At 41.3% G+C, this 26,070-nt stretch overlaps 1 protein-coding gene across 3 annotated transcripts in view; it reads left to right on the forward strand.

Annotated features, from left to right (window-relative positions):
• Nucleotides 1-26,070, forward strand: part of galnt13 (polypeptide N-acetylgalactosaminyltransferase 13) — a 36,526-nt gene continuing 10,456 nt past the window's right edge. For 2 of the 3 annotated variants that reach the window (XM_030080933.1, XM_030080932.1), the window contains exons 1-11: nucleotides 1-447; nucleotides 3,630-3,925; nucleotides 13,205-13,373; nucleotides 15,171-15,337; nucleotides 15,711-15,918; nucleotides 17,551-17,721; nucleotides 18,539-18,656; nucleotides 19,095-19,275; nucleotides 21,207-21,346; nucleotides 23,405-23,503; nucleotides 25,070-25,204. In XM_030080933.1, coding sequence (XP_029936793.1) covers nucleotides 3,784-3,925; nucleotides 13,205-13,373; nucleotides 15,171-15,337; nucleotides 15,711-15,918; nucleotides 17,551-17,721; nucleotides 18,539-18,656; nucleotides 19,095-19,275; nucleotides 21,207-21,346; nucleotides 23,405-23,503; nucleotides 25,070-25,204 — 1,530 coding nt within the window. In that variant the 5' untranslated portion in view covers nucleotides 1-447; nucleotides 3,630-3,783. Of the gene's footprint in view, nucleotides 448-3,629; nucleotides 3,926-13,204; nucleotides 13,374-15,170; nucleotides 15,338-15,710; nucleotides 15,919-17,550; nucleotides 17,722-18,538; nucleotides 18,657-19,094; nucleotides 19,276-21,206; nucleotides 21,347-23,404; nucleotides 23,504-25,069; nucleotides 25,205-25,526; nucleotides 25,557-26,070 lie in introns of all 3 variants that reach the window. The other variant, XM_030080930.1, reaches the window with a different exon arrangement.

Here is a 26,070-nt window from a genome sequence, read left to right on the forward strand (position 1 = left end):
TTAGATTGCGCTAGAATAATATCTCGCCTGTCCTCTCACCGTTATACATATAAAAATCTGTCCGAGAACAGGTGCATACCTGGACAAATCTGCACATTGCTTGTTCAGCAGTGACTGCATATCCACTGGACCGAATGGGAATATCCACGGAGACTGTGTGACTGACGGGGCGACTGCAACACAACTAGGGAGAAAATATATGAAGGAGTCTAACTAGGTACCATGCGAGCTATTACGGGACCGGCAGTATCACGTTGATTGTCGATCACTCTATTGGGGTAGACTATGGGACTGGTTTTGAGAAGCCGTGCGGGTGCAGGACCAGCACATCCAGTTTCATTTAGCCATTAATTGTGCATTAGGTTATGTATGTTGCTATCCCTATTCAACACGTTGCTGGAAAGCAAGGCTGGAGCAAGTCATTGGTCCACTCCATCTATAATTTAGGTAAGTGGAGAATATTCTCATTTTCCACGGCTCGTACACCATCCATCAGCAAAACAATGCAACGATCTGCATGCTTTATACAGCCTTAATGACATTACATGAGGTAAATCCACAGATAATGATGGTGACAGTGATAATAGGAATGGTTATAATTTCAAATAGTCATTCAATCTCGGCTATCACGTGTAGTGTTTACAGGGTATCAGTTTAGTGTTGATTGGCTGCTGTTACACTGTTTTCCAATTTCACTCCTGTCATATCCTACAGTTGATAGAATGAAGTCAACCCGTAATGTGCACGAGGGAATAGCAGATGGTTGTGCTCCTTAACTAAACGTAGAGAGAGTTGTGTGTTGACACCTCACACCACAGTGAGAATGATGCATTGATAAATTTCACTACACGGGTGCATTTTTATTAGAAAACTGCTTCAAATGACTATAGCTTAATCCATAGCCTAATGTAAGCACACCACTAGCTTTTGTTGTTTGGGTGATTATAGCAGTTCCAGTAGAATGGCAGATGGGTTTAAGGGGATCAGCTAGGTGCAACCTTATAATCACCTCCTGTTCCTGGTTGCAGCAGTAACCTTAAAGTGAGAGAGGCAGGTATGTGACTGGGGGGTTACTGGTTTGAATCCCTGAGACTGGGGATGAGTATTGCTGTGTCCTCCCACTGCGGCTACCTATGAGCAAAGCAATTCACACCCTGGCACTTGCTGCTTAGTGGCCAACAGCAGAAGACAGTGGTGGGACTTGGCCACTCCCAGGTCTGAATGTGAGTAAATCAATGAATGGTTTGCTGCTGGAGGGAGCCTGCACCCCCTGCAGATAAATAAAGGTTTAAGACGAAGGCCCAGCTCTGTGCCTGGTTACTTTGCTATTCTTGTAATCGTCCCAATGTCAAGTATTGATCTTATCCAACTGTGTAGAGTACTGAGGATGGCAGGTAGTTAACACAGAGAGGTAGCTGTTTTGAAGTACTCCTTGTGAATGAATGATAAATAAATAATAACCCAAACTGATAGCATGGCACCAACCATTTCACAGCAAAGAGTGTTAAAGGAGCTAAACAACATAATCCTCTGGCACTGCGGGAAAGTGGTCAATAACGTCTGGTTGTTTAGAGTCGTGCTGAAGTGTTCAGTGGGATGTGTGGCTTGTAATGTGTGGGGAGTCCTCTTTTTAGCACACACCGCTCAGCAGACAGGAAATATTCATCTGTGCAGATGGTTGTTCTAATGACCCAGACTACTTTGTAGGAGACTGCGAGCACTGTGCAGCAAGCTGCCTGGAGCGTGGTTGGTGGTTCCAAACCCAAACATGACTCTGCCACTGATACACCAAGCAGATGGTCCGAGATTCAAACAGGCACGATCAGATGAAATCAGCACTGAACTTTCTGTGATGTGAGTGCAGGCAAGATGCCGTAAACACACTTTGATTGCTGTTGGGTTGTGTTTTTTTTAGTTTTTTAGTCTTTTTTTGTACATGAGTAGCACGGGTTTCAAAGGTTATTTTGTGCAGATTTGTGAGGTGCGATTGACTGAGACTACTTTTTCGTTTAAACTGTCATTCTTCAGCAGTTGTGGGTTGAGGCTGAGCTGATCTAAATGTCCGTTTACTTGAGTCAGAAAACTATGAATAGTGTGTGAATTCTGGTCAGCAGGCTGTCTGTCTGTGATCATCCTCCACACTCTGATCTGAGGCTCTTGATGTGGCTGGACAGAGGCAGTCTTGTTTTTGAATGAGATAACAGTTAGCCCAGGGCAGCGGTGTCAGCTCCTGTGATGGACATTTAGACAGGGAGCAGGGAGGATGGTGTGTATGTGTGTGTCGGGTGCTAAGCCATCACCACACTGCAAGTGAAAGATAAGGAAAAGAGATTGTCAAATCCCCCACAGGAAATGCTGAAGGCGTTGTCCATTAGTAGTAAAAGAAAAGTAGGATATAGTCAGCTATTACACACACACACACACACACACACACACACACACTTTCAAATGAGCACACACATACACACATATGCATGTACATCCATGTTCACACATTAACACACACACATCACACAACATAAGCACAGGCAGAGGCAGACACACTATTTCTACACACTGTTATTCTCAATAGGTTATTGATCAATAGATAACAATTCATGAGGTTCATATTTCTGTCTGTAGTCAGCTAGCCTAATAGAATGAATTTGACTTTTTTAGATTGAAGAGATATTTAATAATCAATATTTAGGCCTAGCATTTTGGCCATCCTGGAGGCTCAGCTGGTTAAGCATTTTCCATTTACCTGTGATGTCTTGAGTTTGAATTTGGCCCATGAGCCATGTTGCATATTATCCCTCTGTGTCTCACTTTCTTTTTCTATTTTCTCTTCACTATAGACTATTTAGCAAAAGCAACAATGCCAAAAAACTTTGTTTTAGATTTGAGTTTACTATGCTATGTGATGTGTATCACAACCTATATGCTGATATGGAGGTCTAATAGGATACCGGCCTGATTTGGATGCCACATTTCACCCTTTTAATTCTGTTCAGCTAAAAGCTTCATTTTTCCCAGTTAAAGTCTGATTATAATTTCATAAATTTTTCAACGGACCAAAGTAGGATGGCCTTCACAGGCCCATTATTTCAGTGTCGTAAAAAGCATGTTTGATTGCAAATCATTTTGCTTTTCCTCTGAAATATTATGGGGCATATATGTCAAGCCAGTGAGATTTGTAACCCCAATATAAATCGTTTCTGGTATGGAAGCTTTCTTGTTGGTCTCAGCAATACAACTGATGAGGTAGGAGAACTGTCTGAAGGGGAAATGAGCATTCATATATATCCATTCAAATGGAAAATATGCACAGTAATCCATGATTGTGAAGATCCATGATGTAAAGTGTCATGGGAGGTTGATTACTAGTCATTTCTACAATAGATTAATATTGATCTACTTTAACTGTAGTTCCTCACGGATTCTGCTGACTTAATGTTTCCACACTATTTCCTCATAACTTCATCATTTTAGATCATCGTGGGTTACACTTTAACTTTTTGTCTTGAATCTGAGTAGGAAGACTAAAATAATTATCAGTATAACCAGAGGAGCCTGATTTCCCCTGGCAGGATGATGTTATTAGATGTAGAGTTACATTTCTTATTCTGCCTGTCTGTTTCTCTCTGCAGAGGGATGATGCCTCATTGTGGAACATCCTCAGTCTCCCCCCTGTTTCCTCACCCTGTCTCCAGAGTTCAAACGCCTCATCAGCAGACAGGCCACTCCTGAGCACTCACTGCTTCCCTTCCTGTTTGTCTGGCTGGCTGACATCCCAGGGAGGTGATGCGGCGGTTTGTCTACTGCAAGGTGGTTTTGACCACCTCTTTAGTGTGGGTGCTGGTGGATGTATTTTTGCTGCTCTACTTCAGCGAGTGTAACAAATGTGATGACAGGAAGGACCGTTCGCTGCTCCCCGCCCTTAGAGGTGAGTGAATACCCATGCAGTTTGACCTTTTACCCACTGAGACTTTATGCAGCCAGAAATTTTCATGACTCAAGTCTCATATTGGACTATTTCATTTCCTTGCTCTTGAAACTCCAAGATTTGATATTAAATTTATAAAAATGGTGGTAGTTTAGTTGAAAGATTAAACGTTTAACTGAATGAATTTGAAGACTGAGTTCTCATAGGCAGTTCAAATGTTGCAAACTTGATGAATTGGAAGCATGCCAGTCAAGTTTAAGTCCAGCTCTGACATGCTGATGGGAGTTAGACTGCAACTACCTGGCAAAGGGCTAAATTGACAGAGAGAGAGAGAGAGAGAGAGAGAGAGAGAGTGTGCATGTGTATGTGTGTGTGTGTGTGTGTGTGTGTGTGTTGGTGTGTGAGTGAGATCACCCTAAACCACAGCAGCATACTGGCCTTCTTTAGCAGTTCATTGCCTCACACGCTCTGAAATAAGCAGGTTTCCAAGAGGCTTGCTAAGCTGCTTTTAAGGTTAGAGTGAGGCGGAGTGACATACAGCTACCCATCTACTGACACTGATAAGCACTACAAAAGTCTAAATGTTACATGGGACTTACTTTACGCTTTTAAATGAGTTGAAATGCGATAATTAGTTGAACTTGTGTGTTGAGGTAATTTTAAGACAACGGTTTCATCACATCACTGCAAGTGTTTTAAGGGAATTAAATTGTCAGTTTCGCCTCGAGTATTAATTCTGCGCAGAAAGAAAAGGTTTAGGCCACTCTCAGTCTGGCACTGATTCACATGGTGACTCTTTAAGTGGAATTGATTAACCTCCCATGATTATTTATGGAATAAAGACTTAAGTCATATTCAGATATAGCCTGGCATATTAAGCTTTCCAGTTAGGTCATATTAAAGTAGCTATCATTCAATTAAAGCTTATGTAGTTAAATGGCTACTGTTATATAGTATTGAATTTGAGGTTTTTGCTCAATATGCAGTTTCATACAACGTTTGATTCATACTCTGTGAGAGACTCTGCTGCATGGGAATCCTTAAATTCTCTCAAAATCTCCATGGTAGTAATATGGGAATTGCACAAGCCTACTATATGAGATCATGGATCGTAATCAATTTCTGCACCATTACATCTAATTTGGACAAGGGGTCAGTGATCCCAGCTTGTTCATCACCCGGTCGATAATGGCCTTTTAAAGAATGTGTGCCTTAAATTCTTGAGTAGCACTGGTGCACCTCCAGCCCTCCTCAGTTCTTTTCAGCGTGATCAATATAAACTTTATGGCCCCTCGCTCCTGTCTACCTTTTCATATAACATGAAAACATTTCCCTGACATACTATGGTAAAGCTGTATTTGACGGCATATTAGTATGTAAAAGGCAGGAACACAAGTTGAATAATCTCTTTCATGGTCTAGACAAATAATTGATTTAATGCATCAATTATGTATAGACCCGTGTAACCACAGGATCTCAGCTACAGTGTAAATGTCTGCTTTTATCAACAGACACAAATGCTGCAGGATAGGTTCATTGAGAATATCAGTTTGCCTTTTACTCAGTTATGGTGACGGCTTTTACCCACTTGCAGGATTTAGAGTGTTTTATTCTGTAAATGTTTCAATTTAATGGCTTTAACAACTTAAGCAAGCCTGACAATCAAGTTTTCGCTTTGTTTTAGATTGTTAGATTTAACAGTGAGTTTTCTTAAGCCATTTTTCCGCTTTAAATACCATGGATTGCAGAGAATGTATCACCTGCATTTCATTATCTTTATTAACAATGATGAGAGATATAAATGCATTCAGTTTGTATCAGTGTACTGTATTCAGTGCATCACCTGCATTATGTTACCCAAGGTTGCCTTTCCTCACAACAAAGAATTTAAGAGCTCTCTGCAGCTTCGATCCATTTTTCTATACAACATGTTCCAGTGTTTTTGATGCCAGCACAAGCCGGTCCCAACCTGCTCCTCACAATTTCACATTAAATGTTTAGTTGTAGGGTCCCGTGGTCTTTGTGCACCGCAATCCAGGTTTTTTTTCCAGCATTAGTTGTAGTTGATCACAATAGCAAACACAGGCGATGCTGAAGCCACATCAGAGCACGCACCAATCACAGCATCAGTTTAGCAGAAGCTTCGTTTTCATAGAAACTACATCAGAAAATCTCACCTGCCAAAGTAGCTGAGACTGGTGACAGGTACCTGCCACAGACAATTTTTAATTTTGCATTTGAGATGTTGGCAGGTGTTCTTTTCATGCCCCGACTGTAGTCAGTGTATAGCTATGGAGTTTGAAAAGCTTTTTCTCTCCACTGTTCTGGTAGAAATGACCTGTCCCCTCAAATCAAGTGTGAATTCTCATGGAGTGGTTCATGGAGTCTGAGAAGGAAATTCACCTTGAGTCAAAGGTGCAGTCCTTTACTTTCTAGCATTAATGAGACCTGTACCATTAGCCATTCAAATGTTCACATTTGCCATTGACAAAGCAAGCAGGGCCAAAGCTGTTTAATTGCTGCTGATTATGAGTCTTCCCTCATGGCCTGCTGAGGCGACGGCAAACTCACTTCTCTTAAAATCTGCCAACCTAATCGACCACTTTAAGTCACCCCGTAAAACCCACATGTGGAGCTGTATGCGTGAGTCAACATACAGTGCTATAGAGTGGATCATGTTTTGACACCACTTCACTCTTTGCATTCACTGCTAAATCTTCCAGTGGGTTTTGATGTGTTTCTCAAACCAGGTCCCCGGCGGTTGAAAGTAAAATAATGTAACAAGCCTTGAAAGTGTTGACCAGTTCACGGAGCCGAAATCATTTTCAAAACATCCCTGAGTGCCGGTGTGTGTGTTTAAGGCCTCAGAGATGTATACACATTTTTCCAACCAGATATGGTGCCGTTAGACTTCAGATTGTCTTTTGCCGCAGTCTCCTGAAATAGTGATGGAGCTCATACATTAAAATCAGTAAAAACTAGCGGTAAATCTTTAACAGTAAGAAGAAAGAACTGGCTTTATTTGCCAAGTACATCATTTGTAGCGAGAATTTCAGTTATTTCTCTTGATCCTGCCTGTGCTTATCCTCATGAATTAATCATTGTGTCATACAGATATCTCTATGTCCCTTCATTTGTAGAATAGATGGTTGCAGTGTAGCAGTTGGCTATTGATTTAAATGTGATACCATAAGGTTACGTCACTGTCGAGATGGCAAAAGGAGGTGAAGTGAGGAGCTCTCAGTCAGGACACCACTCTTGTAGATTCAATATCTGGCAAGTATCAGATAATCCAGTCCATACTTTCTGTGGTTTTTCAGAATATAAAATATATATTCTGAGGGTGAACGAGCCTGTTTAGAGATTGCTTCCTTCACTGAGGAAGCTTACCTTTTTTACACACTCCATTTTTTGATGCATTTAAATGTCATATATCTAATCCTGACTGCCCCACATTTTTGTGCCTTGTGTAAGCATCGCTTCACTTGGTGGTGATACAGTAAGGTACTACGCCACAATTATGACTAAGGTACACAGTGGAGCAGCATAATAGAATTCTGCAGGGTGTTTGTGCCTGGCCTCCTCTGGTGTTGTGCCCAGCAGGAGCTTCTCCGATACATGTCATGCCAGCTGGGTTAGACCGGCAGGCACAAAACAGAGAGAGAAAAGGTGGAGGGGGAAAGAGTGGATTGAGCCTATGAAAGGGCCTCCAACTCTGCACCACTGCACAGACTTTCCTCTGTAAAGTAAATTTAGCATGAAAATAGCTGCGGGATGTTGGAAGCCATGGGATGAAAAGCAGATAACGCAGTCTGAGCTGCATGCAGATCAGTGGCTCAGTCCACCTGGAATAAGCATTTAGCCCCTCTTGATAAGTGGAATCTCCAGCGTTGCAGGCAGGAATCAATATGTCCAACAGCGGCGAGGCAATCACCTGTCAAACTCTCGACGTGCATTTGAATGATGAATTACAGTAGTATGTGAATATATACGGCATGTTTAGCAAATGTCGTTTAGAGCATCAAGATTTGCACTTATCACTGAAAGAAAAAAATAAATTCCTAATTGGTTACAATAGGTAATGAACTCCCGTTGTTCTGAGTTTGTCACGTAACACACAAAGCCAGATAGAGAGACATATGGCGCTCCATTTCTGTTCAACACTCTGCCTGGAAGTGATGATATCTCAAAAGACTCATTACCTGTGAGTGTGAGGGGGAACCTTTTCACCGTAATTGCTTGGGATAAAGCAGCAAGCTGGGACATTGAATTAGATTGGTTGGCCCTAGGACAAAGACACTGTTTTCTTCCCAGATGATTGTGATTATCATTTATAATGAATGTTCTTTGTCATGAGGTCAGCAGTGTTATGGGCTGAGAAGACCATGGAAGGCTTGTTGTGTAAACTTTTCTTTGTTGCTAAAGGAAATCAGGTTTGTGTACTTGCCTTGACCATTTGTATTCTTTCAAAAATGGGCAATTTTGAAACCGTTAAGAGCTGGAAAGTAATGTTCACGCATAATGAAGGTGCTGAGGGTCTCCATCTGAAATCCTCATATATCAACTCAAACATGATGTAATAAGATGTAATATGAAAAATAAGTACCTAATGCAGGGGAGATATGCAGGAAATTAGTACCACTTGTGGTAAAAAGACAAGATATAGTCCTCAACTGTTAGTGAATTGCATCAAGAATAAAATATCAAATATTTGAAGTAGTTGGCATGGATTTTTTTTGTCTGGCACCAAGATATACCCTGATATCCATAAATAAGACATACTTTTAACTCAGGATAAGCAAAGATTCCCATGGGAAAATCAGTTACAAGAGCTGCATTAGCCTCTGAGCTCTTTTGGCTGATATGTAATTTAGAACAAATGAAAGCTACAAATTCAATCAGACTTTGCAGAGTGTAAACTATATAGCTGCAAGAAAGACAGAGTCATATTTGTCACTTTTTCAGCTATTTTGCATAGCAGTCATGCTGCGATGAAGAGGCCAACTATACAGTGGTAATCTGAGAATGACATCTCCTACTGCCTTGTTATTTCAAGGCCTGAGGACTGTGCTTTCAAATTCACAAAGTAAACTGTGGGCTGCAGTTCCCCACTGACACGACTGTCCCACATTTTACACACTAGTAATCCACTGTCAACTGCAAGCAGCAGCACAAGATGTTTGACTTCAGTATCTATGAGTTCATGTGAATAAGAGTTAGAATTTTATGATTTTATGATATGGTGTTATTAAAACAATACAAGGGTAACCCAATCTGGTGCTGATGGTTTGCTTTATTTGCTTTACTTTTGCTGAGCAGGAAACCTTCTATAGGCTATTCAAGTGCATGAAATATGACATTTCCCTGAGAGTGCCTCATCTGTGATAATCTGCACCTGCAGTATAGATTGATAGATTGGAGAGGCCGGTAAGAGCATGTGTTTGACAGGCAGTTTGCTCAATAATCCTGCTCAGCTTGCAGCCAAGCCCATGAGGTTTAAGCCAGTGTCCTAATGGAGAGTGTCAGCAGCACCATAGAGAGGAGAGCCGGATCAGTCGAGGTTAACAATCCAACAGACACCGGGCCATCTCCGCGAAGGGTCGTAGGGAATCCTCTTAACCTGGGGCCATGCAGCTAATGTGACCTGTGTGACCCCCTTTTCTGGAAATCACCGCCTTCACTCTAAGAGATTATTGGGGAGAGAGAGCATGAGAGCGAGGGACAGAGACACAGAGAGATCCAGAGAGAGAGCAGAGTCATAAATCCATGTGAGGTTATTTGCCTTTGGTGAAGGGAGCTGCTATATGCCGCAGCAGCAGCAGCAGCAATGCTGATGTTTTGCAGGCACTGGACTGTGCACAGTAAACCTTCAAGGTTTTCTATGCTGGTGTTTTTCTGTATGTTTACACTGTTTATTGCAAATCATGTGGGACCCTTATTTATTGCAAAGATTAATATACTGTTGCAAATTTTTGAATGCATTTTTTCTTAAAAATAATGCTATTTAAAAACAAAAGAATGTAAAATGATGCAGTGCTGCATTATAATGCAGTGAATGATGGTAACACACGAGGAAAGGTTATGAGGTCATCAAAACTGAGATAGTTTTTCCTCTGGGGAGGATGAATGTGTTCACCAGATTTCATGGCAATCCACCCAAATGGTTTCAAGATATGTTGCCTTAAAGTGTTGAACTGACGGATTGACTGACAAAGCCACCCTTAGGCACCGCCTGTCAGCAGGGCAAAAATTGATGATAGTCACTCTGGCTAACTACCAAACAGGGGAGTATATGAATGCAAGTCTGCAGTGATAGACAGTAGAGTGTGTTTTGCATTGCCTTCTGTAAATCTGTGACTGTGACACATATATGTAGATCCTATATGTATGCAGTTGTTTTATAATTGCTGTCTGACTGTAATGTATTTTTTTGTATCCTATTTTTATACATTGTTTCTATATTGGTATTTTTACATCATTCTCCATGTATTGTTTTTTCACATTTTGCTGTATTTTCATATTGTGCATCTTCTGCATTCATTTTTTGAAATCTCATTATGGAAATTATTTTTTGTGTGTTTAGGAACATTGAGTTTTTATATGGAGTGTTTGGGTTTATATGGTGTGCTTTGATGTGGCGTGTTAGTCATAAATCCAGAGAGCTTCGTTATGCAGTGTGAGTGTCAGACAGTGTTCATCCTCTCCTCATCCTGGGGGGACAGTTAATGACCCTGCCCCTGAAATGTCCTGTACAGAAAATGTGCAGATGTGCCAGCCTGTCCTCTTGCTGCTCTACATGACAGTGATCGCTTACAAAGGGATAATTTCAAGAGTCAATTTAAGAGTCAAGAGCCAATTTATTTACTATTTACAGTAGAATCACAGTGGAATCGAGCAAATTGGCAAATCCTATAACAGGGGAAGACATAGGGCATGACACAGTAAACCAAGCCCTACAAATTGTATGGCCCAGTACATATGGTAGCCTATAGAAAGTGCAAATACTGTCATGTTCCTCTTTTCTAGTTCACTGCGTTTCCACAGAGCCTTGTACAACTGAGATTAGAGGCTTGCACTTCTTTCCTCAGAACAGTAGCTGATATATTGCTAGAAATTATTGAAGAAGTACGAGTGCAGCTACAGCTTTGTATCATGTGTAACTTTGATCTTGACTGAATATATTTTGCGCTAGACGTGCTGTCAGTGAATGACAGCGGGGTGCACAAACGACCTGAATCCTCAATGACACCTTGTGACTGTGTCTCGAGACACCGGATTTGAAAAGGATTCCAAGTAAAAACTATTGGAGTCATTGTATTCACAAATGGAAAACTTGACCTGATGGTGGCGCTAGAGGAAAGGTCATAGTGTCACCAAAATCAAAAGGGTTCCGCCTCTTTGGGTCATGAATGTGCACAGCGATTTCGAAGCGATGCATCAAGCTTCAGGCGAGGAGAACCACCATTTTTAGAGCAGTTTTAGACAGAGCTGAAAATGGCCCTGAAGCAGACAATGTATTTACAACAGGAGCCTAACCTTAACAAGAGCAAACCCATGCTTGAACTTAACCATCTGTGAGCAGCTGAGAGAGTCCTAAAGGCATTGCTCTAAAATTCTCGTGGTGGTCTCCATCCTTGCAGCGTGATGATATTGACTTTGAAGGGTCAAATATCAACCATTGAAGTTGTTTTTGTTCACAAATAGAAAGTTTTGCCTGATGGTGGCACTCGCAGTCACAAGCACTGGTCTCCAGCCCAGGCCATTTGATTTGATTTGATTTATTTGACATATGAAAAAAATGATATAAAATGCCACACACTGTGACAACTAAATATTCACTGAAAATGACGAAGATATTACAATAAAGTTAAAGGATAACTTATTTTGATTTTGATCCTCTTTGCCTCTAGAGCTCCCTGTCTGGCAAGTTCCAGCTCTGCTCTTGCACACCTGATCCAATTAAGAGCTACACACTCCAGTGCACACATCAAAGAGGATTCAGGGGGAGGGAGGAGGTCTAAGGCAGGTCAAAATGAATGGGAGCCAATGTGCTCAACAAGTTAGCTGCCGCCCGTAATGGACCTCATGTATGAAGCATGTTAGCTATTCATATTGGTGGCTTTATTATGTTACTTGTTATGAATGAGGAAAAGTAAATATATCCCTTTCATATATTACACATAAGACTTGGCCGTTGAAAAGCCATGGGCCGGGTGCCCTGATGGCTCACCTGGTAGAGTGCGCACCACATGCCACTGAGCCTAAATCTTAGCTGCAGCCACCTCAGCTCTTTTTTGGCTCGGACACTTTGCTCATGTCATAATAAAGCAGAAATGCCCAAAGTCATAATAATAAAAAATACAGGACGACATAATCACAAGACCTTAAAAATATATTTTTTAAAAAGATCTACAGAATGACTGAGTTAAACATCCCACAATGTTGCTGAACTCATTCATATTTCAAATGTGTTGCTAAAAAAAAAAACAAGCCTCATGTGCTTTTATTGATGAAGGAATTATGTTTAACCCAATCAAGTTTTGGCACAGAGGTGCACTTATTTTTCCAGAAATGATGACAGAAGTAGCCTGTGAGTGAACTGCTTCTGTTCCCTCCTGTTTCTCCACACATTTTTCTGGCAGATCTTCTTCTGCCAAACAGCATTAAGCCCTTAACTGGATCAGGTGTGCTAGAGAATCGCTGGAACAAAAACTTGCAGGACAGGGGGCTCTTGACGACTGGGAATGGGGACCACTGCACTAAAGGTCATGAGGTTGCCAGAATCAGTTGGGGTTCTTCATTACCGTGCACAAATTTGAAAAGATACAAACAAAACGGCATTTGAATTAGCGTGGTCACAGCTAGGATCTGCTGTTGAGGTTGCATATATCCCCAATCTGTCATTTCAGGTATAAAATCACAATAAATCCAGTACAATATTAATATAATCCACTTCATAATGCTCATCTCTCAGCATTCCCTCCTTAACTGCTTAGAAAAACACCACAACACATTCATTGTTTGTCACTGATAAGAGCAGGGGCCAGGGAATCAGAGAGCTAGAGAATTTGTCACTTTGTCCCTGGGCTTCTCACAGCTGAGAAGCTCACTTCATATCGGTTATTTATGAAGGCATAAACTGTGTGTGCAGCATGAAATTTTTTTTACAACATAACAATATACTTGAATGTTAATTTCTCACTCCTTAATGAGAAAATGGTTCAACTATTGATTGCATGATCTACAGTATCCTCTTATTTTTCCTCTGATTTGTTCCAGCGGTGATATCACGGAGCCATGAGGGTCCGGGGGAGATGGGCAAGGCGGTGAACATCCCCAAAGAGGACCAGGAGAAAATGAAGGAGCTCTTTAAGATTAACCAGTTCAACTTGATGGCCAGTGACATGATTGCACTCAACAGGAGTCTGCCAGACGTGCGGCTGGATGGGTAAGCTTGGCCTTTTTCCAGACCCATGCAGTGAATCACACCACTAACCCCAATTCTGCAAGGCATTCAGTCACAGATTACAACCACAGTGCCCGATTTGTATCTGTATGCACACAACCAGCCGCACTCCCCCACTACCGCTCACATCCTTCAAAACCTTGACATCCTATAAACTTTGGCACCTTTCATACCCATCACACAGCAGCGGATACCATAGTTTCTTCACAAAAAAAGCTGACATTTCGCCTGATTCTTTCTGCTTTCTGATCTCTGAGTTCTTTTATGTTGCTAGACTTACGGTTTTTAGCTCTTTTATGTGTAGACATTGGGCTCTGGGTTCACCAGAAAGTGTTCTAGGATTCTAACAAATTTGTTAGATGACTCAGCATGGCAGCAAAGATTTCTTTTCTCCCCTGAAAAGAATCTCTGCACAGTTGTAGACAGTGATAAAAGGCATCTTTCCCACAAATGAAATGGTCAGGACTATTTGTAAACCATTTGCTAGGTCCAAATTCTCCAATATATGTGTTTTAGATGAAAAAATTCCACAAGATGGTATTTGTGCTAATAGCTTTATCTAATGTGCAAAGAAATCTTTAATTATCTGTCTAACCTAATCATCAATGTTGAAACCATCAGATTCAAGTGTGTACATTAGGATTGACAGTCAGATGGGAGAAGTGCTTTGTTTACCGTCATCTAAGATCCACTTGAGCACTTAATGAAAACCCGAAGAGCAATTTGTGTGAAATATGAGAACATTCATCTCCAGCTGCTGATATGCACAGGCATTCTCCTCTCTTCAACACATCACCCAAGTGATTCATGTTTAAATATTCCAATTGAACATGAGTCCTGAGCAGCTCTTTCATTAAGTGCAGCCCAAGGTCTCCCCCAGCCAGCGACACTGTGAGCAAAATGCCACAAGAATATGCTTTTTTTTTCTACACCTCCGCGCTACAGTTTTTTTTTTTTGTCCCTGCAGGCCTTGCCCATACCAAGATGCTGCTACTGAAAGATTTTTTGCAACACGGGCATGCAAATGTAAAGATTATCTTGCTTGCATAGTGCAAAAGGTGGTGCATATTGCTGAGAGAAAGCAAACATTCAGCACATTGGAGTTCTTCCAATTTTTCAGTCCATTATGGTGCCCTACTATCTCTCTATATCAATATTCCAGCAGCAATATTACAGAACACAGCTTGGCTTTGCAAAATTTCGCCGCTCTACAGAGAAATTTGTGTAGTGCTGTGCACAATAGGCTGCCGTTGTCTCTGGAGGGCAATAGGATGTTGTCTTTAATGGCCACACTCCTGGCCTAGTTGTGTCATTCTGTGCTGTCACCTTGAATGGACGGGACTGAGCTAGCAATGCTGTCTGCTCCAATGGCTTCTGTCACCCTCCGTCACTTCCCACTCCCACTTCCACTCCCACTGCCACGCTCGCTGTCCTGGCCTCCCACCTCCCCTTCTATTAAGCAGGCTCATTCCTTATTTAACATTATTCACTACACCATCATCCCAGGCCTCCAAATCCTCACTCTTTGGCTGATAGACAGGCCATCAAGCCAAGGAAATGCTGGCTTAGCTTTCAGCCCTGCTTTTACTTTTTTTTATATATATTTTTTTATAGCTGTTTAGCAATGAAACTCCAGTGCCATTGCTTTTGCACTTGATACATAATTGGCTAGCAACAGGATCCACTCAGATTCTGTTCTCCCACCATGTTAAATTTTCAACCCTCTCTGCTAATTAACTCTGATTTACTGACCCTCTTATTTTTAATGTTGATCTGCAGCTGTAAGACCAAGGTGTACCCAGACGACCTGCCTAACACCAGCATTGTGATCGTGTTCCACAACGAGGCGTGGAGCACCCTGCTGCGAACCGTCCACAGCGTCATAAACCGCTCCCCCCGACATTTGATAGTGGAGATTCTGCTTGTGGACGATGCCAGTGAGAGAGGTGGGTGCTATAGTGAAGAAAAAATGGCAGCTAATAAAGGGGATCTGATTGCCAGATGAAGTCACATGTTTAACTTTGTAGTCGCAGACGCAGGGTAGCCTATACACTTGAACACTGTGAACAGCATGTAACACAAAGCTATCAATCAGGCACGCTGGATCAGTGATTGGTCGTTTTGCTCAATAGAAGGTTAATTTCAAGCTGTAAAGGTAAATGAATGTAGCTCACAGAGTGTAGGTTTTACTTTAATACCCAGGGATTTGGGTAATCAGCACTTACTTTTTATAGCAAGTGACAGTAAAACAGAATCAATATGAGTCTCTGTGGCGATAACCGTGTCGTAATGTCTGCTGTGTGTGTGGTTTCCTCGCAGACTTCCTCAAGAAGAAGCTAGAGAACTATGTGAGAACGCTGGAGGTGCCGGTGCGGGTCCTGAGGATGGAACAGCGCTCAGGTCTAATTAGAGCCAGGCTGAGGGGGGCAGCTGCCACCAAAGGACAGGTCATCACCTTCCTGGACGCCCACTGCGAGTGCACTGTGGGTTGGCTGGAACCTCTGCTGGCCCGCATCAAAGAGGACAGGTAGGGGCCAAAATGCTGTATCTTAAAAGTCTCAACTTTGCTGCTCTTTGAGGCAGAAACCACAGTTATATAAAACGACAAATAAAGGCTGCCTTTTTAGAGCAGAAGTTCCCCACAGCCACTCAGCATCATGTAGTTTAATCTTGCTGCAGCCGAACATAATCTTTTGACTATTCCGACTATGAATTAGGCTTCAGTGATAGTGGTTTTATTACATTTCACTTAAGTTGCATCATCAACTGCGTGAGCCAAAGTTGTATCTGAATATTGATGTGGCGGCAAAGTGTCAGTCACAAACGCGGTCTTTGGGCATGACTGCTGATAGCAGAGGATAATCATCGTCTGCTTCTGCTGCTGCCTCAGAGGAACAGCTAACTCTAATTAGCTTTGTTTTAGCTGCGCTCCAGTTGATGCTAATAGCTGATGCTAGCTGGAGTCTAGACTGAAGTGGACGAGGACATGCACTCTCAGTTACAGCAGCTTCATGTGCCTTTTTGAAGCCACTGCTGTCACAACTGTGCCGGAAATCTAATTGATTGTTAAGCTCGGGTGCTGTCATCTACGACTTTTGAATTGTAGATGTAGTTGACAAGCCATGTGTCCACTCAGACTGACGAGGTGTGTATTCTGTGCTTTTGTTTGTTGAGCATTAAAGAATTATTTTCATCACCACATTGTGCAGAAAGCTGGAGGCTATATCTGTGTGAAAGAGAAACATTAACGGGCGAGTGGATTGATAATAATTCTCCTGAATTCCATCTGTTATCTCAGATTAGACAGTCATTTTGCCCCAGGTGTCTGGCAGAAATTAGTATCATATTACTCAGAATATTATATTATAGAGCCATTACACTTTGGCTGTATGCTCCTGCACATGTATCGATGTCTAGAAGTATGTGCAAGAGTATAGATGTGCATTGATTGATTTGATTATGTGCAGGAAATATATGCTGAGTGCAGGGTCAGGCAAGTAATGTTTTTTTTTTTTTTTTTTTTTTTTAACTCAAAAGGCCTTCACTAAATGAGAAATTTTGAAATTTACTTTCATGTATTTCCAGAGGGCTCCTTTACTATTAACCATTTCTTTATGCCCTTGGCCAGCCAAGAATAAAATGCATTTCTTGAAAACGTTACACGCTGTAATATGTTACCCTTGTTCGTGATGGCTACATTATTTAAGATGAAATTTGACATATGCTCATAAACTGTTTCAGTCATGCTATAGCTATTTTCAGCCATGTGAAGATCCTCCATTGCACTCATGACAGAAAAATGACAAGCAGATGTCTCTGTGTATTGAATCAGTGCCAAAGCAGTTGATTATGCAGCTACAGCATAAAGTAATATATGTGTGGTCAGCAGTTGGCAGTTAATTTCTCCTCCATCCTAAGAAAGAACAGTGGCCATTACCTGCACAAAAGATTAATTCACTGTCAGAGAATATACAGGAGCTAGAGTGTAAAAAATAAATGGAATATTTGAAATACTAATACCCTATTAAATTTGTAATTTTTTAAAATTAAATCTTAATCATGAGTGATGAAAATACTGTACAAGGTATACATTTACATAATGTATAATGGAAGCTTTCACTCACAGTTTCTATTAAAACGTTATGATTTGTGTGTTCAGGAAAGCAGTGGTGTGCCCTATCATTGATGTCATCAGCGACGAGACATTCGAATACATGGCAGGATCAGACATGACGTACGGCGGATTCAACTGGAAGCTGAATTTCCGCTGGTACCCCGTCCCCCAGCGGGAGATGGATCGGCGCAAAGGGGACAGAACGCTACCTGTCAGGTACGCCGAGAGAGTATGCCTTCCCTCTTTGAAGCCCAGTGCATCCCAAAAATTTTTTTTTTTTTTTTTTTACAGTGACTGACTTTTTTGCTTGTGTATTGCTATATGATAGCAAAATGCAGAGGGACAACGAGGGACAGTCAAATTACACATTGAAAAGCCCCAGTTTTGTAAGTTCAAACAAACGTTCGCTCTCAGCGTCTCCTCTCAGTTTGAAAAGGGGTTTGATTGCGATGGTGATGGTAGGCTGCACCGGAGACATGGATGGTTAAGATTTGTTCACAAACACTCTTCTGATGTTGATAGCCATGAAAGGTGCCATTTTTATCTGTAGATAGAAATAGATCGTTTCCCTCTGTGTAACGTGTCCCACTGATGCAGCAGCACAACCGTTGATTTCGTCCACACCGTTGTGGTTGCGGTCTCTCGTGGTATCTCCAGTATGCATGAGTTCATTTATTTTAATAATGTAAAAAATAAAGAGTGTGCAGAGATGCGCTTGCAGTTGATTTTTAAACTCATTTCAGGTATTATACAAAGCTAGACACACACTGTAATTTGTATGCAAATCACCTTCAGCAACCAGACAGTATCTTTAATTCAGGGCCGTGTTCTGTATAGTATGAAGTAAAAGATACAGCTCTCTTTGGCTTTGTTTCAGATGATCAAACAAGCTGTTTGGTCCTTTATTATATTCTGAATGTTGTGTAGCTCAGGAGTGCACACAACTGACGATAAAATAAATAAATATGAGACGAGGTGATATTGCAGCAGGATTTTGTGCATCTTGTCTTAATCTCTTCTGTGTCTCTTGCAGGACGCCCACCATGGCAGGGGGGTTATTCTCTATAGACAGAACGTACTTTGAAGAAATAGGCACCTACGATCCAGGGATGGATATTTGGGGTGGAGAGAATTTGGAGATGTCTTTCAGAGTAAGTGACAGACTGTGGGTTGAAGGTTTTACCATGCCAGCCTTTGTTTGTCTGTTTTCATCTCATGTGGAAATGTTATCTATGTACAAGTAGGGGATTTCCATATATGGCCAACCATGTAACAGCCATATATTAAATATATTCCGATTTGGCATATTTTTATATAGTGACATGTATGTCTAGCATTTATTACAAATAAATGTGTCCGCCTCAGTTTTTTGAGTCACCAGCTGCCACTGTCATATATGTTGAACAGGTATGGGTGCTCACCGTATAAGGAAATCTGTTTTCAAATATGCACATGTATAAGTTATCGCCATATCCAGAGGGCAGTATATATATTCTTGGTTCATAAATGACTATATGTAATATGGATGACAACATTTCTCTGGCATAAAGGGGTGCTACATGTAAATCCATGTTGTCCTTTGTCTGCAGATCTGGCAATGTGGCGGCTCGTTGGAAATCGTCACGTGTTCCCATGTGGGCCATGTGTTCCGGAAGGCGACCCCATACAGCTTCCCTGGGGGAACGGGCCAAGTCATCAACAAGAACAACAGGCGCCTGGCTGAGGTCTGGATGGATGACTTCAAAGATTTCTTCTATATCATATCACCAGGTAGAGTGCTGTGCTGTTTCCTCGGGTTACGTCTTGAAGAGTGGAGCATTGTGTGGCCCTGGTGGTGTCACGCATGGGAGCTCAAATGGCTTAAATTCAATGTTTTAAAAACTACATTGAAAAAGTTTTTTTTCTTATAGGATTTGAACAGATACATTTTTTCCGCATGCACCACAGTTTAAAAGCAGATGTGAACGTCCTGTTCTCATTACAATGTTACCAGACTCCTCTGTGCTAGTAATATGCCTCCTGGTAGTACATTAGCTAACATCTAACAGATTGGTGTGAAAAGGAAAAACCTCCTCCTCCTCACTTCATTATGCTTAGTCCCTTGCGCAGTATGTTTCTTGCTCATTTAAAAAAATTAATTCTCTTTTTTCTTTCCTCTGTCTTTATTTTGGCATTCAGTGGTACTTTCACCAGCCTCAGATCAGGATCGGTTAATTCCTACATTCAGCCGCACTTTTTTTTTTCTTTTTTTTTTAAAATCTTAAGTGCAAGCGTTCTGTTCCGAACACAAATTGAGAAATTTATCAAAGATTGTCTTATGACATGCTCCATATCTCTGGAGAAGCTCCAACACAGCTCAACCACCCACAAACAAACTACAACAATACGATTGTGCAGATTGAGAGATGAGTACCCCTCCATCTGTTGGCCTAGTAATGTGATTACCCTTTAGTAGAGAGCAGTGGCCCGGAGATATCCGGTTAAGTGTTTTAAATGCCTGGCAACCTATAAGGGATCATCCGTAATCTGCTGATCTTATGGCGCAAGTCTGACCTCCTCCTCCACTCATAAGCCGTCAGCTGAAGAGCAGCCAGGCAGTATTCTCCATAGGCAGGTGCACAGACAGAGCCGGGGCTGTGATGGATGAGTCTTTCTGTCTAGCGCGGCCCCACCATGACTGTCTGCTCCTCCAGGATATTAGAGAGAATGATCTGGGCCACGCTGCTGCCAGGCCTCCCATATTGGCACAGAGGAATCCAGTATGGAGCTAAAGCTGAGTTTGGGAGTGGCATCTAGTGATCCTATTAAAAGTGCATCTCTCTCCTCGTCCCTCCTCTGCACTGGCGATTCCAAGATCAAAGGGGCTATTCATCATCTGGAACATGTGATGCTCAGACCCTACGGAGAGAAAAAGGGAGAGAGGGGGAAAATAGCAACGGGGAGAAACGGAGAGTGGTCCTCAGCTCTTACCTTTCATGTGACAACTTATGATGTCCCAGATTAAAATGTTGCTGAAATCACAGGAGGTGATGTTTCCATTGTGTTGGGTTTGATGGGTGGATATTCTGTAGGTGTTGTGCATGGGCTTATTTTGAACATGTATTCTATTTTCACTTTGCAATCATGCTCCCTTTCATGATAAATTACCCCCTGGATTTATCTACATGCATGCTATGATTCCACAAGAGGCACTCTGGAGAGAAACCATCTGCCTAATGTGTTTGTGAGTGTTTGTGCCCAGTCGCTGTCTAATTCCTCCTTCTTCAATCTTCAATTGCATCTGGGCTGATGCCTTACACAGTTTCCATTTGGATGAAATCAAACACACTGTCACACAATGCATGCCTGCGTTTTATTTACAGGAGATGTAAGTGAATAAAACTGAATGTAATTCCTTTACACACACACACACACACACCTCTCGTGCACAGATTATTCATACTTAGACTTCCTTGACCAGCCACACATCTCATGCTTTTACACTAGATCATGTTGTTGCTATTTTCAGGCAATATGGTGATATAGAGGGTCCCTCTGGTGTTCAGTTTTGATGGTGCAAGCACACAGGCCTGTCCCTTCTGTTTTCAGAACAAAGGGAACAGTAGATGCCTCTCAGCACTAGAGTGACTGAAGGTAAGTACTGGCTAATGACGTTTAATGATAAATTCAGCCGAATCCTTGTCTTTGTATTGTGTCTGCAGGCGTGGTGCGGGTGGACTACGGAGATGTGTCTTCTCGCAAAGCCCTCCGCGAAGCCTTGCAGTGCAAACCGTTTTCCTGGTACCTAGAGAACATCTACCCAGACTCCCAGATCCCAAGGAGATACTTCTCACTTGGTGAAGTATGAGCTCTCTTGTACTCTGATCTCCAGTAATACAGCAGATACACTGTTTCCCCGCTGCAGTGAGTCAGATACGGCTTTGCCTCAGAGCTGTGTACTAAGAAGACAATATTGCAGATAGATAAATCTGAAAATCTCAGGATTCAGCAGGGGTTGAATGGAATTGGGGAAAAAAAATAGACATGCAGCCCCAGCCATTCTTATTGAACTAGCATGATCAACAAACAAAAGGAAGGCACATACAGTAGCTGTTGATGCCAGCTATATTTACACAAGGTTTATTTTGCAGCATTATTTATAGAAGTAGGGGAGATTAGACTCAATCATACATTCTGTGCAGCATTATGGGATGTTTGCGGTTCTTTCTACAGTGGCAGAATTTCAAAATACCTCGCAAACTACGATTGTCAGTCAAAACCCATCTCAGACCGGGCTGTGAATATTGACCAAGAGGTTCTACCTCTGGTTACGTAAGATGTGCAGTACATTTCCAATATTATATATTATACATACACCCAGAAAAAAAATTTAAAAAAGAAAGAAAATTCTTCCTCGGGGTGTTGACGCAAGGAATAAAAGAGAGAGCAGACAGAACTGCTCTCTCTGGACTTGCCAAGGCGCTTGGGGGAACATTTGCAGGTAAAGTACGAGGATTCATACTTAATGTAAGTTGTCATGAGTGTTTTAAGTTTTAGTCCCTTTAGTAATAATTTGGATAATGTATTGATTATTAATTGGACACCGCTCATTGTATAACAGACACAACTGGTGGACAATGATCATTTCTCGGGTGTGTCTGAGTTCATGGGCCTGTTGAAGCCCATGGCCGTGTGTCGACAGAGGCAGTGCTGCTGACATGCACCACTCCAACAGAGGAGGATGTGTGCGTGTGATAGATGTAGGCCATCTGAAGTAATGTGAACTGAAGAATTGATGGTGAAATGAGTTTGTAATCCTCCAACTTTCATACTGCTGAGAAGGAGAAGATTTTTCATCCGTGCTGCTGTGCTCTACTGCAGTAGAAGCTCTCTCTCTCTCGCTCTCTCTCTCTCTCTCTCTCTCAGCCACTGCGGCACCCCAGCTCCTATCTTCCCCATAACTAGACTCCTGACTGATTCCCTTCCTCCATAACACATACTCAGCCAATCCTTAACAGCTGGAGCCATTAAGTTTTATATCACTTAATTATGAGCGGCACTATTCTGGCTTGATAGGCACAACAAGCTGCTTATGCAACATATAGAGCCAGCTCAGCTATAGGGCTTTAGCAATGCATTAGCTACGTAAATAGTTCAGTGGATTACAAAGTCAGTAAATATTTTTTGAGGGGCGGTGATAGATGGCGGTGCTCAGAACTCTGCAGTCTGATCATTTATCCTTTTCAGCTTTAAAAGCACCCTTAATTATGAGTTACATTATCACAACTTACTGGCACAATGTCTAATGAGTTTGGGTTACACCTTTCACTGAATAGCTGTGTAATTAGACTCGATATCTGTGCCAAAATGGCCGTGAATGTGATGTAAAGGGAATTATGGGAAAACTAATGTGAATTTGGAGGATTTAATTCAGGGCTTGAAATGATCTCTCTTCAACTCATTAAAAGCAGGGAGAAAAATGGCAAAAAGGGTAACTCTTTCAGTTTTACCCACCACTGTGGCAGATGAGGTTCTCTATGTAGTTTCTGTATGAAAACAAAGCTATTAACTGTACCGATGCTGTAATGCATTATATACAACCAGATGTTGTCCACGTCAAAGTGAAACTCAATAGATCAAATCTGATGAATGTTTGGAAGAGAAAAAAAAGCTAAAATGTGGCGCTGAAAGACCACAGCATTTTGAAACTGGAACAGTAGCATTTGAGAAGAGGGAAGAGACAAAAATGACTGGAGGTTTCAATCATTTGACCATGAAGAAGCGGTTTAAGAAAAATAGGAGGTGAACATTTAATGAGAAGTGGTCAGCAGCCAAATCAGCTCACTAGAGCCAAAAAGTTAATTTCAAGCCCTGGTTGAGTTTATAGGAACTTCTAACTCGGCATACTTCCTACCTGTAGATCCGAAATGTTGAAACCAACCAGTGTGTGGACAACATGGGAAGAAAGGAGAATGAGAAAGTTGGCTTCTTCAACTGTCATGGCATGGGTGGAAATCAGGTGAGGAGGAAATGAAAATCAACTTCGTTTGAAAATTTCCTGTACATTTTTATGTCATGATTTAGATGCACACCTTAGTTGTACAAGTATTCACTCCCTTAAAATTTCTGCATTTTGTTATTGCAGCCTGAATTCAAAATAGTTAAAATAGAGTTTTTTGTTTTGTTTTGTTTTGTTTTGTTTTGTTTTGTTTTGTTTTGTTTTGTTTTGTTTTGTTTTGTTTTGTTTTGTTTTGTTTTGTTTTGTTTTGTTTTGTTTTGTTTTGTTTTGTTTTGTTTTGTTTTGTTTTGTTTTGTCTGCACTCAGCAAGAAATGCCCCATGATTTCTCATCAACAGTCAACACAAAATGTCCCATCATTTTTGCAAATTTGTTAAAAATGGCATGCAGAAGCATCCTGTTTAAGGATGTATTCAACCCAAAGTCAGTTGCTTTGTCTGGCACTGATGGAAAAATCTTGGATTCATCCGCTTGGTGCTTCTGGATTTTGGGATTTTCTCCCATTCTTCCCTGCAGACTAGCTCGGTCAAGTCGGATGGTGAATATGGGTGAATAGCTATATTTAAGTCATTGCAAAGATTTTCTATAGGATTCAAGCCTGGGCTTTGGCTCGGCAACTGTAGGACTCTCACACTGTCCTGGAGCCATTCCAGTATTGATTTGGCCGCATGCTTTGGATCATTGTCCTGCTGGAACATAAATGGTCACCTCCCTCTGAGGTCTTTGGTGCTCTGAAGCAGGTTCTTGGCAAGAATTTCCCTCTTTTTGGCTCCGTTCATTGTTCATTCTATCCTTACAAGTCTCCATTATGGGTTGTTGTGTGCAGATAAGGGCCAAGAACTCCTATTTTTAATCATTTTGAGTTCAAGTTGTAACACCAGAAAATATGGAAAATAGCCAAGGCTGGGTAAATGCTTTCAAAAGGCACTGCCAATCACTTAATAGAGCACACTACGGTTGGTCGCCACATACATAACAAATAAATCTAAATCAAGATATAAGTATATAAATTCGAGGGGCATGACTCTTTGGCTCAACACTGACTTGATTCAGGATTTAGTCTTTGAAGATTTCACTTAAGAATGATTTTTCTTTTGTGGAACTGTTGTAGTTTGAGTCAGTGATTTGATTCATTACATGTAGCCAAAGTTTTATGTCCATTTAATAAATACATGCAATAATAACACTATATGTTTTCCTCTACAATGTGAAAAAAAAACAACAGAATTACTTTTTTATTCTATAAAACTAAAACTTTATTGACAAAAAAGTTCCAATTTATAGTATTATGAAAAAGATAAAGAATGATAAAGAATCAAGAATGATTCAATTCAAAGAATTTCATATCGATTCAGGCCGAAGTCAAAGTGATTTGTTTATTTATTTCTTTTCGCAGATCGACTCAGTTGAACCGGCATAGTTTATAGTCAATGCATTGATGCCATGAAGGAATCGTTACACTCTTAACAAATACACGACTGTATAGATTTATGGAATGAATAAATATATGAGTAACCTTTGCTTTGTTGGTGCCATGAGTCCACTGAGTTCAACATCTTGGTTGCAGGTTTTCTCGTACACCGCGGATAAAGAGATCAGGACAGACGACCTGTGTCTGGACGTGTCCCGCCTTAACGGGCCTGTCGTCATGCTCAAGTGTCACCACATGAAGGGCAATCAGATGTTTGAGTATGACGCCGAGGTAAGATTTCCCAGCCAGACATTTATCAACAAGCTTGCCGTTGCACTCTACACCTGCCTACTGATGGATGATGTGTTGAAACGTGACCATGTTGAAATTTTGGTCGACTGGAAGTTTGTGTACTTGGAAGAAGAGTGCATGCACTGAAATGCACATTGCCGACTCACGTAATGGCAAAAGAAAATGGTGTAACTGTTTTACGCCACCAGATGGTGCTGTGTATCAGTACTTAGGTTTGAGCTCTTGAGCTGCATTGTGCACCCAGCAGCTGTATCCACAAATCTGCCATATGTTTTGTGTTGAATTTTCTCCTCTCATATAGTATGTTGGCAAGTGGGAATATGATTTTGAGGTAAGCTGTCCAAGTAATTTCCTCTGTATATCGCCCCTTAGTATGAGTCTTGTGGTTGTGTAATAGTAATATATATATATATAGGTTGTGAAGTCGTGGTATAGATTGTAATTCGTGAAGCACTGTGTGGACTGTGAAGTGTCAATAACCATTATTTGAGTCTTGATGTTAAATGGAGCCTTTTGGCCAGAGAAATTTTGTAGAATCTTCAGTGGAGTTATGACCTTAATAAAATTTTATGATGAGTGGTACATTATCGACCATTAGGCCTGCAACTCATGCAAGACACCACAAGATTGTCTACAACATAAAAATGTGCAAGTCTCAGCTCAGTCATATATAACAGCGATAAAATAAAAACAAAGATTGGATAAGTGACAATGGAAGAGAGGGTACATTAAACATTGGATTTTCAATTTCATATTCCTAGTTATGAAAACTGTTATAGTCGTGGGAGTTGCCATTTCAATATTCATTCAACTTTGCAAACAGATGTTGCAGGCTGTCAAGGGGG

The sequence above is a fragment of the Myripristis murdjan genome, chromosome 21 (genome assembly GCF_902150065.1).
Source record: "Myripristis murdjan chromosome 21, fMyrMur1.1, whole genome shotgun sequence".
NCBI lineage: Eukaryota > Metazoa > Chordata > Actinopteri > Holocentriformes > Holocentridae > Myripristis > Myripristis murdjan.